Below are 17,932 nucleotides of genomic sequence, written 5' to 3'. Positions count from 1 at the left end.
TACTGCCTAGAGAAAGTGAAGCCTAGACTGAAGCTAATCAGAAATGAGTCCCATTATACATATTGGTTGGCCAGTTTCTGCAATTTGCATTATTCTTCCATTTTTTTCAAAGTCTTCTGAACCATCTGCTAGGTTATTATCACTAGACCTGTCTTAAAACAGATCTCTATTTTAATGTCTTCAAGATCCTAAGGAAATGGGAGTAAAAAAGACACTAGCATCAACCACATCACTCCTTTCAGGGTTTTTCCTAATGGTGAGATGAAACCTGCCTAGGTTACATACAGAATACACGAATATGCTTATAGTCCCAATCCTATAATGAGTTAATTCTGTTCTTGAGTTTCATATTCAGAGAGATCCTGAATTTAGACAAGCTCAGTAAAAGAAGATGCTTGCAGGAGAAAAGCATAATGAAAGTTTACCAACAGCTAAATTAACCATTAACAACTGTCAATGCCTGTAGCTCCCTATGTTTTATCAATGTCTACAGCTGTGTGTAAGTACTGCTGAAAGCCGTATTTAAAGATTAGCCTGCTCTGTATGCACAGGATGAATTATTACCCAAGGGGATAATCAACAGTCCTAAAAAGGAAACTGTTTCCTGGGTTTTCTCCTTACACAGCTATGATACATATTCTTTCATTTGAACTGGCAAGAATATTTCCCTGGCTTCCTCTTTCTAGCATCATTTCAAGGTCACCACTATTTGAAAAAAAAATCAGCAGCAATAAAATATCAGATTGTGTTTATAAGTGAAGCAATGCAGAGAAGATTTAGAATAAAAATTGATAAAAATTAAATATTAATTAAATCAACTGTGAAAAAAGGTCTGCGGAATAAAATCTTAGTATTTGTTAAAAGTAAGAAAAATTACCTACAGAAAAAAACCAGGAAATTATTAAAGATTACCAAGAAAATATTATTTACATTTAATTTAGGGGAATTTTATTTTTTAAACTGGACAATCCACTTTAATCACGTCTGATGTCAAATACTTTTAATTTGAAATAACATAACTTGACAATCTGGGTACAGCAGTGAATCATTAAAAATTAGCCACATGATTGTGAACTTTTAATTACTGAAGTGTTTTTTTATATATTAAAGACCCTAAAAAGGGGAAAAATAGACCTGAAATTCTGAATAAAATATTCTGCAAAGTTAAAAAAATGTCAAATCTAGAAACAAAAATTTTCCATTTTAACTTAGCAGTGGATAGTCGACATTATATTCATGTCTAGAAAATAGATTAACTGGGGAGTGTGTTTTTTATGATGATCACTGCCAGATCCAGTAACCAAAATGTCAAGTGATACTTGGTTGCCAGCCAGGGCAGCAGGATGAGTGGGTGACATTGCTCTCTGCTTTCTCTCCCATTGGAATATTGCTATTCCAGATGAGACTTCATGGAGCTGCAGGAAGGGTTGGGGTTTGCTGTGCCCTTCACTGATGCCCTAGAAAATAGCAAAGCTTTCTAGTGCCTTTCTAGCATCTGCAACTCATGGTGTGACACAAACATTGTTTTCCAACACAGTTGTCAGAACACCGCAATTTACACTTCATCTCTGTGTGCACAACAAAAGAAAGAGATTGATATACCACATAGGTATATGGAACCCAAAGAAACTGAGAGGAAAAATTCATAAAAACAACAGTAATGATAATCAGAAAGTATAAACAGGCAGAATATGTGTATCAAAAGAATGATCCAGGTAAAAAAGGTATCAATAAATATTTAATTTAACCATAGTAACTTCAGAGCTTCAGTGTGAGTTAGACTTGATGATAAAAGAGTTTCAAAGGCAACAATATTATAAACAGATCATTTTATCTTCTCTAGAAGTTATCCTAAGTATTCATCACTCATTATAAAATTAAACTGTCATATCTTGTAATGACTTGGAGAAATCAAACTAGAAATATCTCAGTGTTGAGCACTGTGCATGTTTGACTTCCTTTGAAGTACACTTGAGTTTAATTAGAACATAAACTTCAAAGAGTTCACCAGCTGACTACCTATTGTGAAAAAAGGCCAAAAGGTAGCTTTTCACCATCAATTTATAAACTTCGTCTCCCAAACCCCTGGGACCTCCTGGTCACAATTCTAATCAGTAGATTAAAATGTGGGAACAAAGCTGCTAAACATCCAGCAGCTACCTTGCCATAAGGGTAGACTTATATTCTTAGCTATTATTTGAGAATAATTTTTGCCGTTTTCCCTTGTCACTTCTTTCATTACAACCTAATTATTTCAAGATCATATTACTGAATGTCTACAGAATCCTGCTTACTCATTGGTCACAGCCAACCTCAAACATCAGCATGCCATGGCTTGTAAGTTTTATTAGTACTAATGAGATGTGAGTATGTAATTGAATTATTGTTAGTGTCTCATGGTCAGACCCCTGTAAAAAATACATTCTGAAAATTATGACAGGAAGGTGACATTCCAGTCTCTTGTAATATTTCTATATTCTACATTGAATTTACCAAATAAAATTCCATTGAATAACCTCTAGAATAGGATCAACATTCAGATAATAATAGTTTCTCAAAGTGAAAAAAAAACAACATATTACCACACAGCAACTCAAAATCATCTTAACAAAAGGTGAAATGAGAATAAATCCATGCCTGAAATCTTACATGAAAATGCAGAGGTTCATGTTTAAGAGTAACAAAGGTGCTGCAAGGAAATTATGTCCTCAGTATTGGTCTTCTTGCTGTTTTCCTGATCTTGTCAAGTAATTTTATACACATTTTGTTTTAAAATTTTAAAGATGTTCTCTGGGCATTACATGAAGACTGGATGGTAATAAATAGCTGCTGGTATTTTATTTTTTAAAAGGACCTACACTATGACTGTCAGTTTATTCTACTTCTCATGATTTGGAGGGAACACATCAAAGAAGAAAAAATGGATTTTTGTCATAATATTCTTTACTGTAAGCTTTATTTGGTGTTATTTCCAAATTACATAAGATAGTTCTGTCATCTTGCATCTAGCTAATGTTTCAGAAGAAAGCCTGCTAAAACTTTCCAAGCATCAAATGCTTCTGAATCTAAATCAAAGCTAAACAGATGCCATCAGAATAAAGAAAATTTTAATTTTGCCCTTCAAAACATCCTGAAAATGGGGAACTGAACTAAGTATTCTACATTGGACTTTATAACAAAAACATTCTTAGATTTTATTAAAATTCCCTTATAGTACAGAAGTAGAGATTTCTGGTTATTTTTAGGTCTTGGCTTTTTTTACCTCATCAGAACTAAAATATAAATTACAGAAATATTCTTCCTTAATCAAAATAACAAGAATGTATATAAAATGTAATCTCAAGTTAAATGAGCAGAAGTTCAGTTACATAAGACAAATTGTAACAGACATACTTGCGTGTTAAATTTGCCTAAAAATACAAATAACAATGGCTCTCTCACTGTGCAAGACCTTGTAATGTAAGTCCTTTCTCAAGTGCTTCATGCTTTTTCATATCTGGAAAATAGGTGCTATAGTCCTCTGCTAGGTTATGTAATCTACTACTGTCAGAACTAAAAGTGGTGGCCATTTTCATGTTTTAGCTGAAAACCTGTAATGTTCAGAAATACTGCTTTTTTCATATTTCAGCATTTTCTAATCTATTTTGACTCAAGTGACTGCTCTCCCAGCTGTGAAATCTATGCTGGCTGACACCCCTTCTGCCTCTCAATCCCATTAGCATATGCCCACATTGCAAACAGAAATTAAATATCAATTCCTCTTCATGTCACCCCTATGGCATATCTTGCATACCTCTGCCCTCTCCCACAACATTCTAATTGCCATAGCAGCAGATAGCACAGTTTGGGAAACACTATCAAACTCCAACGCAGATTGCAAGCAAAATATTCTTCACTGCACAGCAAGCAAGCCTGCTTTTAAAACAAATTCAAAGCACAAAAAAAATTATATATATATATATATACACACACGGAGTTTCTTATTACTCACAAGAGGTTCTGCCATGATGATGCGAATCTTGCGTTCGGCCAGGGTAGTGAAGTTAACAAACAAGCTCTTCAGGACATATTCCCCAGGTTTGCTGTCTGGGTCAATGCTGATGGGCAGCATGGCTGGGGGTCCTCTTTCTCTCTGTGTACCAGAAACAGGAGGGACAGGTGGCTTGATATATCCGTTACCAACTGGAGAAGCTGAAATGTGGAAAAGACACATTTACTTCTGGGCAGTTCAACATGGTTTAACTGCCACAGAGCACCTCAACAGTTCACTACACTATCAAAGCAAAACTGCAGACTAGCTGCTAACCAAAGAAATACACAACACATCAGTATAACTTCCATGGCACCATAGGTGAAATACACATTATCTAACTGGAAGAAGAAATCAAAGATTAAATATTTTATGTAAAAATTGAGTGGTGTTTATTATGCAGTGCATACTCAGTCCTCTTTTTTTTTTTTTTCCCATGGTAAGACTTGCTGATACCTATCTGAAAAACATTCTCATTTTTTTATCTTTTCCATTCAAGTCAAACCTGTAACTCAGTTGTCAACAAACAAAAATTTATTCTTTATTGCTATTCAAACTGGTTTAGTCTTCAGTCTGGTCTTTTGACTATGGTGAGTTGTAAAGAATCTTATTCTCCTGTAATCTATACTGAGGTCAGTCAAGAATGACTCAAAAAACAACATACATGTTACCAGTATAAATCTTACATGAAGAGTCAGAGATGGAATGTTTTCCATGGCCAAAAAGTATTAATTATGCATTAGCTTTCCTGAAAGTACCAAACCCTACAGTTCCATCAGGCACTTTTGAGATTACACCTGGTGTATTTTGCTCAGATTTGTGCTCTCCCATACAAAATGACATTGCCATTCTGAAGCAAGGCCAAGAGAGGACCACAAAGATGTTCAGGGGCTTGCTAGGTTAGTAAAGGCTAAGAGTGCTGGACTAATTTAATTTTGAGAAGAGAATCTTAGTGCACACTTTAGCTACTTAATGGAGTATAGCAAAGATGCCAAGGAACTAGATTCTCCTTTGAGCTGAGAATGACAGGACAAGAGGCAACAGACACCAGTTTGAATGTGATAAATTTCTATTAGATGTATGGAAATAATTTCCACCATGAAGAGGTGATCAAGCACTGGTATATGTTGTCCAGAGATACAGCAGAAACTCTGCTTTTGGAGACACTTGAAAGTTGACCAGACAACGTCCTGAGAAACCTTCCCGAGGTTTCTCAGGAGGTGGTAAGCAAGCAGGGGTAGGACTAATCATCCACCAGGGATACCTTCCAATCTAAATTATCCTGTGATTGAATTTCCCCATAATGAGTATCAAGATATTGTATACTAGACTGAGCTCTACTTGCTGTTTTTCTGTGAATGAAGGAAAAATAAAAGGAATCACTGCAAATGTTACCATTCTGCACATAAAATTTACAATCCAAAATCCTCAGGGCTCAGCTCTTATTGGCAATAAAAGTCATGTTTGGTGCTCAGGCAGATACTGGGAGCACTCTCTCTCTGTTTTGCCAGAGACTTTAAAAGTAGCAAATTAAGTAACACTGGCAAGACCAGCCATTATCCACTCTAAGTGTAATAAAAGTGTCACAATGCCCACGAGCTCTACTGGTGACTGGGAGAGAGATGCTTTAATGCAGTACAATGGAAATATTGTGAACTAAAAACATTACAGCACTTCTCCATAGCACTGCACTCCAGAGGGTTACTTTTGCATCCAAGTTGCAAAGAAAGAAAGAGAGAAAGAAGAATGAACTACAATGATGGTTACCTCACATCGAATACCTTTAGTATCACTTTTCCTCTGTGGTACAGAATTGTAAGTGTTACTGAAATTAATTGTAATTGTTAATGACATATGATTGTTTTAATGATAGATTAGATTTTTGACCTTTCCTATGGACTTCAACACTATTTTAATAGTGTTAGGCAAATTTAATGGAGCATTAACTTTTGCTGAACAAAAATGAAAAAAAAATTAAAATAAGAAACTTTATGGTTTCAGAGTTTTTAAATAAGAACCTAAAATTACACTGAAAACTAAAAAAGCATCCCCTAGAGTAAAGAGAACATGTTTTCCTTTAGAAAAAACAGTTTAGAAGTTCCTATATGACTATAATAGAAGACAGAAATGCTTCTCTTCATGTAGCTATTATTCTGCAAGTGTAACACATCTATACTTTTATTTTCTTCACTGAAAATAACCCTTCACTGACGAGGTACAGCATCACTCTTCAGCACAGCAGCAGCACTTCTCCCATCATGACAGATGTTTCCTGCTAGATTTGTTTCCTGCAAAGTTTCACTTGATTTTTTGAGGGCAAAAGCATTATCATAGAATCTTCCTGGCATTACGATTCTTTGCAAAAAACAAAGTGCATAAAACTCCTGCATTTATACTACACAAGGCTTGTTCTAAAAATACACTGTTGTTTTCAATAATAATCTACTTCAAAATACTGAATAAAGTGCCACCAGAGAAGAGTGTAAGTGCTACTGCTCCTCTGTCATCATCTAGGTTCTCTTAAAACTTAAACCTGAAGACAGTGGGATGCAAAGGCAGAAGGCTCTCTTAAAACTTAAACCTGAAGACAGTGGGATGCAAAGGATCAGATGCAAATTTTTATGGACTATCAAATACACTAGGCAATGGAAATTTCTCCACAAATAGCTTCAGGAATGAGTCAGACAACATTTTTACAATCAGGAATATATTTGCAAAATGTGTGGTTTCAACCGGCTCACATCTAGCCATGAAATTAGCTCGACCTCCAAGTGCTCCGTCAGGAGAATTCTTTGGTGAGCAGCGGAACCAATTTTGTCACGGATGTGTGTCCTTTGTGCGGTGCAGGCCCCGTCCCTGGCAGGGCCTGCAGGCCGAGCTGCCCGCGCCGCTCCCAGCGCCGTGCCCGGGCCGGGCGGGCTGCTCGCCAGCGCGGCCCCTGCCAAGCACAACACCCCGCGCTGGGGCCAGGCAGCCGGCCCAGGCTGCCTCTCGGAGGAATCTAATCGAACACAAACTTGCCTTCTGTTCCTCGGCAGTTCTGCTTCAGACCTGGCTGCTAAGCTCAGGACAGCGGGGGGATTCAAGGGAGGCAGGCGGTGTGTGAGAGCAGGCACGCTGCACATCCCGGCCAAACCTTAGCCATGCTACCTGGGAGCTGCCACCCTAATCTTCCATCATCAGAGCATTCAGCCAGGGTTCTGAGACTGGAATTTAAATCCACATAGTCATTGTTAGTAGGAAGCCTGTGAAAAATGCCTATTTTATGATTGGCTTTTCGCAAATATTAAAATGAATATTATATGTGTTGTGTTAGAAAGTAATGCTGTATTAATTCTCCTAAGTAGTGTGTTAAATATGGTTTTAGGTTATAAAAAAAAATATGTTAAAATAGAAAACTATGCTATGTAGGATACTTTTTTTAAAGAAAGGACTTGCAGCGAGATAGCAGCCACAGGACACCTAAATCTTTCAGAGAAAATGAATTTATTGCCCTCTTAGCAGAAGAAACGAACTTCTTCCCGCCTCGAAGGCGCTGTTAGGATTCAGAGGAAGAAGTTGACGATGACCTGACAGAATTCCGTATTTGAATGGAATTTATGCATCATGTATGAAGTGTATGACTATGCAACAGGCTATTGCTTTTAAGGGTTAATCCTCTGTTAACGGGTGTCCTTTTTCGGGCTCGTGCTGCCCAGAAAAAGGCACCCTGATGCCCGTAACTCTTTGTCTCTATTGTCTCATATTGTCATAATTCAAATTGTTCAAATTATTATTACTCTAATTGTATTACTATTTTTATAACCATTTTATTACTGTTAAACTTTAAAAATTTTAAAAACAAGTGATTGGCGTTTTTCACAAAGCCTTTTAACAATGATTCAGTTCGGTTTGTGACACAGGCAGATTTAATTTTTTTCCCCAGACATCTAACCAAAAAATCACTTATTTGCACACTGTAATAGAGGAAAAAATTATTTGTGAGATTTGCCATGCACCAAGAATTTTTATTCTAGTTCTTCTCAGAAATAAAGAACTTCACAACCTTTCCCCAAATACAGAAAAAACACATCCTGGGGGCTAACATCTATCATTACTACAGCAATTACAGCAGTTTAGAGAAATGACTGACATATGAAATTGATTTAGTTCAAGTTTTTAAAAGACCATTTTGTAGCTGTTAACTCCATCTAAGCATCTTTAGTGTGAAAGCTAACATTGCCAACACTCTGGGGGTCTAGAGCTGATCATGAGTTGGTCATGAACTATTATATATGGGTTTGGCTTTCTAAAGCATCTTTTCAGCTTTGTTATCTCCAGCATTTGCATATGCTTGATATTTGCATTGAAAAAATCTGGCCCAGTGACAAGACTATCACTGATATCTATACTGATAATGTATGAGCTTTAACAGAATATAGCTTTTATGCCTAGACCAAGAGCCCTATAAAACTCACTTAAAAAGAGTTGCCTCTGAGACATAAAATTAAAAATCAAGGACTCAAAGAGGTAGCTGCATTACTGGTTGGTTCCTTTATGTTGACACATTATAATGTGAGCCTTAGAAGTAGCAGTAAAAAGGATGGGCTCAGTTTCGCCATCTACCCCAGTGAAACACTGCCCCATTAAATAAAATGCATAATTTTAACATGAGAAATCACCACGTAGAGTTTGTGTGGGTGCATGCTGAAGATACATAGAAGGAGGTGGGTGGAAGGAAGGAGTTATACTCAATTTGAGATACTGATTTCCTTAACAAATTTAGTTTTTACTGCCTGATTTCAAAATAATAAATTTTATGTGAAGAGAACAGATGTACCAGAACAGATCACAGAAGCATTTATTTTGAATGTCTACATATTGCAGGGTATTGGTCACCACATAAGTACTCTATTAAGCTAAACCCTTGACTTAGAGGAAAGTAGCTCATCCACCAGGAGAATGAATGGTGATGCACATGGAGGATACCATGGTAACCCCGATGCTCAAGGACTCTGCAATAGCAGAGAATGTACAGATCAAGTTTAGAAAGTTGTATACATATTTAAAGCTCCTATCCTACGAAAATCTGTAACAAAGTTTAACCATGCTCGATCAACTATAAAATGTCTGTACTATTTGTAGGTGTAATTCTGTCTGAAGCACCTTTTCTTATTTCCAACACAATCTCTTATTTTTCTAGTAAACGTGCAATAAGCTCTATTTCAAATTGTACTCTTATCCTAGAGAGCATTTTCATTTACTGCAGACTATAAGCACATAATTTTCTCAATTTTATGTATTTTTAAAAAATGAAAGAGAAAGGAATAAATATGGAAATATTAGTGTAATATCACACATGGTTGTCATCACAACCATATACTATTGCCACAGAAAGGCCTCCTGACGTAAAATCACTGCTAGATTTTTCCATGTATTGATCATTTCCGTGATCAGAAAAACAGCTGTAAAAAAGCACAGTAATTTTAGTGCAACTGTCAAAAGCTGATACTGGAGGTAAGTACCAAATGAAATTATCATAAGAGAGTCCCTGCTATGATCTGCACTATTTTTCTTAGAGCTGTAAGAGGAATCAAAACAAGTGAACGATCATAATACACAAGCCAAGAATCTGTGCTACACTGGATATAACTTCAGCCTTACAGTTACTGAATTTTCAGTATCTTTAAGCAGAAAAGCAGAGGTTGCATTTTTTTAGTAAACTGTATCAAATTTACACTTTAGCAGCAATGAACAAACTAATAAGACAAATGCAAACATCAACTTGCAGAATTTTCATACCTACCGAGCCCCTTTATAAAGCCGATCACGCTGGATTTTCTCCAACATGCTACTGTAATATCCATGAGCCTGTGAATACCTGAAATGTTCCACTCCTTCAGTTAGAAAAGTTAGAGTCCTTTTCTAACTAAAATAGAAAAATAAATTAGTTGTTTCATAATCCTGTTTCACACTTCCTCACTGCTTGTGAGGAAGACATTTCCTTTGGTTTCTTGGTATTGTTTCTCAATAGACAAACGCTGAAGACCTGCTAGAGCAGGCCTGCAGATCAGCTCAGCCTTTCCATAACCAAAGGGGTAATTTTTAGCTTCAGCATATGATGATGACCACTCACAGAGTGGCTGCACGTCTATATTTATCCACGAGTACATACTATGCTGACAGATTAGTGAAACTACTTCAGGCACTCCAAGAACATGAGACAGGATAATGGAGTTCGACAAAAACAAACCACACATATCAAAGACATGTATTATCATACAATCCAAGCTGAAAGCAATTAGTATAGAAATGCAAAGCACAGTGACAACACAGGATGGGTTTTGTTTTGTAACTAAAGTCTTTTGGCCAAAAGTACATACAGTCTAAATTCCTTTCGATAAAGCCAACCCAGTATCTCTTCTTTTCCCATGCCAAGAATCAGTGAGAAACCACATATCCTTAAGAATAACGGTACATCTGCTGCAGTAAGTCTTGAGAAAATTTGCTTTGTTTTAGAATGGCAATTATAATATTAAAAAGAAAACATATTATTTAATAAAGCACAAAGAATTTAATTTACAAGGATATGGTCAATGTGCCACAAAAGGTTGCTTTTTCAGCTTTTGAAGGAGAATATTTCCAATTAATTCAAGCTTGATAAACAGAGAATTAAAAAAGGAAACTTTTGCTGAAAGAAACAAACTAAAGGTCTAGCAGATCCATTTTTAACTCGGTGAAATAAATTGTAAGATTCCCAAGGAAAATGTTATTCCAGCATATTAGTAAGACGTACTAATAGCACGATTTTAATGTAAGTATTATTTTCATAATTAATTTGCATGTGTTCAGTTCTGGGCCCCTCAGTTTAGGAAGGACATTGAGATTCTTGAACATGTCCAGAGGAGGACAACAAGGCTGGTGAGGGGCCTGGAACACAAGCCCTATGAGGAATGACTGAGAGAGCTGGGGTTGTTTAGACTGGAAAAGAGGAGATTCAGAGGTGACCGTATCACTCTAGAGCTATCTGAAAGGTGGCTGCAGTCAGGTGGGGGTTGTACCTATTCTCCCAGACAACAACTTAGAGAACAAGAGGACACAGTCTGAAGCTGCACCAAGGGGAATATAGGTTGGATGTTAGAAAGAAATTCTTCACTGAAAGAGTGACTGGGCAATGGAATTGTCGGCCCAGGGAGGTGCTGGAGTCACCGTCCCCAGAAGTGTTTAAAAAAGGACTGGACGTGGCATTTAGTGCCATGATTTAGCTGATGAGGAGGTGTTAGGTCACAGGTTGGACTAGATGATCTTAAAGGTCTTTTCCAACCTATTTAATTCTGTGATCCTGTGAAATCTCAATAAACATGTATTCAAAAACTCCAGACTCTAAAGACTGCCTAAAACTGTTCAGGCAACTATTGGAGAAGACAATCAGTCATTTTGTGCAGCTGTCTTGACACAAGAACATGACATAAAACCATCCCAACTCATCCTGACTTTCAAAAGACTATTTAATCCAAATACAGGATTCTTTAGGAAGAGCTTCATTGGTTGACCAATTAGATAGATGGCCTGCAATGCACCAAAGATAAAACCTAAACAATTACATACAAAAAAAAGTCTAGAAATCCTTATGCCAGAGGAAGTACTATCTAGTCTAGAAGATAAAATAGAGAAGAGAGGGTCAGTAGGCAAAAGTACAACAGAAGTTCAAGATTGTGGAGCAAAACAGTTCATTTGGAAAACAAGTCTAAAGGGAACAGATTTGGGAGGATACCCAATAAAGTGCTGAGATGACCCCAGCTCTCCAAAACAGGTATCTTCAAATACTTGATTATTCTGACACTATAAGGGAGAAAAGGCTAATTTATACATTTCAGATTCCTTAATTTCTTTAAAGAGACATGCCTCAGGTGATTCATTTGTGTAAACTGGCATGGGGAAGAGAAAGGAAGAAGATATCTTCCATGATAAAGGCACTCCAGGACTTGGTTACCAATTTACCCAAGATAAGACCAATATTTTAAATTATTTCTGTCTGAGTACTTAGTGAAAAAATGTTGCTGCCAGGTTTAGTTATAATTACTCCACTCAAGTTTCACTTGAACTTGTGGAGCTACAAAAAACAGTTCCAAATCCTGTAGACTTCGTTTGGCAATTCTTGTACAAACTTCCTATTCCTTTTACCATAATAGGACAATACAAATTTCACGTGAACTCAAGGAAAATCAAGGATAGAAAATAGGAGACATATTAATTAGTACATTCACTAAGAAGTGGCAGAATTGCCAATAAAGTGTAAGCTTTGGTCAACCCAACTACTTTACCCAAGGAAAAGGAGGCTTGAACATTCTGTGCGTGCGCATGAGTGTGTACACGCACTTTCCATTCTTGAATTTATTTTCAGTATCTTATAAAAAACAAGCCTAAGACAGACCATGTGGTATTCTCAGTGAGACTGAAGATTTTGGGACATAAGGCTAATTTCTTGCTACAAACTCATTCGACCCTCCCCTTAACCCAAGGGTGGACAACGATTTAGAAAACGGAGCCTAAGAACATGTCCCAGATATGGTATTTTTTTAACAATCAGATCCAATCCTCTGCAGGATAGAAACAAAACCTAGAAATAAATATATGTCACTCAGTAGGCCTTATGGATGCTGAAACCACACTTTTGGGGAATGCTCTTCTCTGCACATCTACAAAGAGTTCATATGTTCATTCCACTTAGAGATGCCTATGAAGCAGCCATTTTCTGTGATGGACCCCATCAGGAAATAATAAGTTTAATACAAATATCTTTGCTCTAACTCAGGGAAACATTAGAACAGCCCTTACACGACTGTAACATATAGACAGGTCTTATTTGAGATTGATGTGGTGAAATGCCTGTTAACTTTGAAGCCAAAGGTTCTTGTTTAACCTAGAGCCCTGGAAAGAATAGAACTGTTTGTTTGGCTTTATTAGCCAACTAGCAATCTTCTGGCCCTCACATCCCAGCTGATGGCAGAAAAGTGTTAAGCTTTGTTGTCCTCAGAGGAGTACTGCAAATCTCTGCAAGAGAGGGACAATTGATGTGAGAGCCTGTAGAGGAAAGCAGTGAGTGGAACATATTTTCTCCCCTTGCATATGCAGAGGATTCAAGAATGATAACTGCCAAAACAAATAAACAAACAGGAAATCCTGTCATATGTGTCCATCGACTTTTTAAAGGCCTTTTCACTGACTTGGCTAAGCATCCTGTAAGATAGAGACTTTCCCTCTCTCCTTCTCCTAACTGGCAGGCCAGGGGTTGAGCAGCATACAAGTGTTCCCTAGGTTCTTATCTCAGATCATTGCAAGACATGTGAGTGAGGCAGGAAATAAATTCTCCTTCCCTCTCATTCTCTTTGCTCACTTACCTATTTTTCTGCTCCTTTTCCTCTAAATCATTATTTTCTGGTTTACATAAACCACTGTGCTGAAGATATGTGGGAATATATGCACGTAACATAAAGATTTTAACTGCACCAATTCTACAAATTGCTTGGTTTATTATGAGATTAAAGATTGAAAGTGCTAAATGACATGGAAAATCTTGTGGAAAATCTACAATTTTCACATTTGACTGTTTTATTTAGGAGTGACTTCTCACTAAAGGAAATATCTTTGTTGCCTCTGATGCGTTCCAAATCAAACTAAAATACTTCTCAGTTTCTGTGTTTTATATGGTAATGACATGTTGCCTCTTTGAAGGCTGACTTGAGATTAACAATATACTTCCAAAAGATTTCAAAATCTTAGTATCTTTTCTACATAAGTTCACAACGTTTTTTTTTACCTTTCCAGTTATTCCAAAAGAAAAAACTCCAAAAAAGGATGAAAATATATTTTCAGAAGAGTAATTGTTGGGTTTTTCCCTAAAAAAATTAAAACAGAGACAAAGTTTATTTCTGAAATGATATCAGGATTTCTTGGGGCTCAAATCGAGCTTAAAAATAATTTGATTTTGAATAAAGACCTTCATACTCTTCTTTTACACTTTTTTCAGGTACTAGGGCAAAAAGGCTAAGCTCCTCTTTGGTTTTGTTGGATCAGAAAATAGGTTTCTATAAGATTTTTAGACAGACATTTTGTTGCATTTGCTTTCCTTTTCAGAGACAGGGAGACGAACATATTCCTGTAATTTTGTGGTTGATGGGTGTTAGCAGAAGACTTATTTTTAGGGAATTTGGAAAAGGGCCGAGGAAGTACAAGGCTAAAAGAGTCCAAAAGAGAAGGAATTGTTACTTCCAGAAGAGGGACTGACTAGCAAGCAGGGAGGATGTGACCAATATCTTCCTTCCCTAATGCGCTGATTTTGGATGGGGTAGAGTTAATTTTCTCCACAGTAGTTGGTGTGGGGCTGTGTTATGGATTTGTGCTGGAAACAGCATTGATAACGCAGGGATTTCCCAGTTACTGCTGAGCAGGGCTTACACAGAGCCAAAGGGCTTCACTGCTTCTCACCCCACCAGCAAGTGGTCTGGGGTGCACATGGAGTTGGGAAGGGACACAGTGGGGACAGCTGACCCCAGCTGACCAAGGGGATATCCCAGACCATGTGGTGCCATGCTCAGCATATAAAGCTGGGGGAAAAGGAGGAAGAGGGGTCATTAAGAGTTACAGGGTCTTTCTTCCCAAGCTACTGTAAGCTGCAATGGAGAGCCAGTTTTCCTGGGGATGGCTGAACACCTGCCTGCACACAGAAGTGAGCAAGTGGCCTTGTGGTGATTAGTTGCCAGCTGGGTTTAAACCATGACATCTATACATTTTCTCTTTGGGACAATATATTTTTTCTTTTCTACTTAAATGTTCTGCAATACAACTGTATTGGATAAGATGGAATTTTGAACGTACATTTAAATAGTTTATTTTTTACCAGAGAAGAGACATTAAATGCTTGCATCTCAGGCCTATTCCAATTTCAACAGCTACCTCAGATGTCAGAAATGGAACCATCCCTGAATTTTTGCTGTCTGTTTGTTCACACTTGCTTTTCCAAACTATTGACATGCTGTTAAAAACTCCTTCCACTGGAATGGAAACAGCATATTGCTGGATGATGTGGATGATGTGTCTTCTGTGCAATGTACACATGTGTATGAAAACCTGTGTGTGTTGTGATGCACTTGCACAAACAAGCAGTACTTTATCACCAATGCATAAAAAGAAACAGCTTCTAGTTCTCCTGACATAACACTGCTCAACCAACTAAGAGTTGGTTTTGTACAGCTTTGTTTATTTCATGCCATATTATAGATGTCATGTCTAGTTATGTTTCGAAGTGTGGTACTACAAAGGAAAATCTTTAAAACTGTACTTGCTTTCTTGCATCTTCTGGTGCACTTGATCTACTATATGGGTGCCTTTTAGGCAAAGTTATAAATTTAGCCACCTACCAACCAAATATCAAACTTAATCTAGCTATCCAGGCTCTGGGTAAATTGAGACCGACATTTCTAGGTGATCCATCAAATCCTTCTTAGATTCTTACCTTAAGACAGAATAAATCACTTCCTAGAGGTGCCTATAACTCATTCAGTGATTACTGAAAGAGAACTGACAACAAAGATACCCAAACTTATTAGTGATGACTCTCACTCTTAAATCTGTAGACTCTTCAGAAGCACCTTGTATGGATTAAACTGCACTGTGGTGCATTTTAGCTGCTGCTGGCTCAAATTCTTGCCCTTGCTCATGTGGGTGGAAAATGGAACAACACCAGCAGTAAACCAAGCCACAAGCTGGATCTGTGGACTGGCAAGTGAAACTATCACAAACCAAGAAGACTTTCACGAAATTGTGTGAAGCTTTCTGTGATGACACCACAGGAAGGATTTCTCTGAATAAAGACTAACATGAGAGAGACATCAATTCATGTTTCCCTCTACAGCGGAGCACACAAAGTAACATCTACACAAAGAAAAATAAAAGAAAAAATTTTGCAGCCAAAATCTGGATTAATTCAGGGGGTTCATTACCAATCCCCTACACTATGTCTGATTGAATCACTAATGTCATTACTTAATACTGACAGCAGCAGCACACTCATAACATTGTCTATCTTCCATATTCAATGCTCTCTGGCCTCTTTGCTTACTGACATCCTTTCTTAGCCACAGACCATTATGATGCTATTGTATCTACTAACCCTTTATTACATTACATTAACAATTCTTTGAAAGTGGGTTCATTTGCTTCTCAGCCACAAACCTAAATGCAAATGCAAATGTTTGCTGCTTTGGTAGACTGAGACTCCAGGATATAAATACTTTTTGTGGTGACTGAAATACAAGATAATGTATTTTACCATCCACATGAGCTCAGTGAAGGTTTCTGGAAGTTTGGCTTGAGTGCACTGAGAAACTTTCACTTGAACAGATAAGTGGAGTGCATGGAATTTAGCTGCTGTCCAAGAGACCTTCTGCATGACCAGTCAGTTGCAAATACCCAATACAACATGGAGGACAGGACATTGCTCTCATGCTGGTCAGTGGGCCATGACAGAAAAATCCTTACATGCATTGAATTATCTAAATGTTTTGGAATGATGGAAATATGTTGCTAAATTTGGAGAGGAACAGGTACCTATAGAGATGAACTCTGTGTAATTGAATTATGAAAATAAAGAAAGAATCCTAGGGTTCACATTGGATGTTTCAAATAAACAGCTTAAACCCTGCAAAAACAGAGCAATTCATTAGAAAAAACAAAAAGCCTAATCAAATCTGAAAAGAATAAAAATATACTTTTTATAGTATATTCAAAGGGAAATTCAGTATTCCTGAGGGCTGGGACAAAACTAATGTTGTATCAGATTTTCTCAAGTATCAGCAAGGGCAATCCAGGCAACCACAGCAGAGGTGGCCTGATACTCATCCTGGAGTGGCTGCATTTGATTAATAAAGAAGCAAAGTATGATAATACAATGCCATAATCATAGGTTCATGGAAAGCAAATTTTACTAAATTAACCACATCTTTTTATGAGATTATAAATTTGGTTAGCAAGGCTGAAAGTGTAGTCTTACATTTTTGCTCGGCAATTGGATTGGTATTTTACCAAACTGTAAAATCAACATTCACAACCAATATAGATTAAAAGATAGGTAACATCTATGAATTCAGGAAGAATCATACTGTAATGAATGTACTTCTAGTATGTACTGGATAGAATGCACTTCTAGAATGTACTGGAGGTACAGAGACCAGTTCTTGGTTCTGTACTATTTATCATTACTGGTAATGACATGAAAGAAAAACTTTTCTACAAAGTTTACAGGCAAAACACCAATTAAGGGTGACAGAAAAAATAGCAGAAAAAGGCCCTTCTACTCTGTTTGAATAGCATTTGAAACGTTAATACCAGCAAATAATACATGAGATACTAATTCTAACCTATGGGAGATTGCATAGCCAGAAACCAGGCCACACAGACACAAGGCAGCTTTCTCTTCCTGGGAAACACTGATGATGAAAAAAGGCCTGAGACCAGGATGACTAATGTGTTGGAAACAGGCTGCTATTCTTGTGACCTGAAGAGCTATGGAGAGCCTTTTCAAGCAGTATGAAAAAAAGCAAAAGCAGGAAAGCCCTACTGCTTTATTGTCAGGGGCTCTGCAGACACTGCTGGATGCTCAGTCCTGTTCTGGTATCTGCAGCTTGAGAAAAGTCACTGGTGAACTAGGGAACATTTGGAAAAGGTGAAAAATAACTCATGACTGCAAAAGTTGCCTTGAAGTTTAGTTTAGTTTGACCATGAAAAAGTTATACCGTCATATCTAATGGCAAAAATTTGCACTTATTGCTCCTACAATGGCACCTACTTGCAAAAGGTATTCCATGGAACCTCTTACCCCCAAACACCTTTTTTATACAGCCCAGGCACTCAGGCACATCCAAA

At 37.3% G+C, this 17,932-nt stretch overlaps 1 protein-coding gene across 2 annotated transcripts in view; it reads right to left on the bottom strand.

The window, feature by feature from the left end:
* The window catches only part of FRY (FRY microtubule binding protein), a 159,785-nt gene that overhangs the window by 125,416 nt on the left and 16,437 nt on the right, over positions 1-17,932 (bottom strand). For both annotated transcript variants that reach the window (XM_066544888.1, XM_066544889.1), the window contains exon 2: positions 3,992-4,191. In XM_066544888.1, the coding sequence (XP_066400985.1) occupies positions 3,992-4,191 (200 nt within the window). The remainder of the gene's footprint in view (positions 1-3,991; positions 4,192-17,932) is intronic.

This window comes from Molothrus aeneus, chromosome 2, assembly GCF_037042795.1.
Source record: "Molothrus aeneus isolate 106 chromosome 2, BPBGC_Maene_1.0, whole genome shotgun sequence".
Taxonomy (NCBI): Eukaryota; Metazoa; Chordata; class Aves; order Passeriformes; family Icteridae; genus Molothrus; species Molothrus aeneus.
This window is presented reverse-complemented; position numbering and strand designations above follow the sequence as displayed.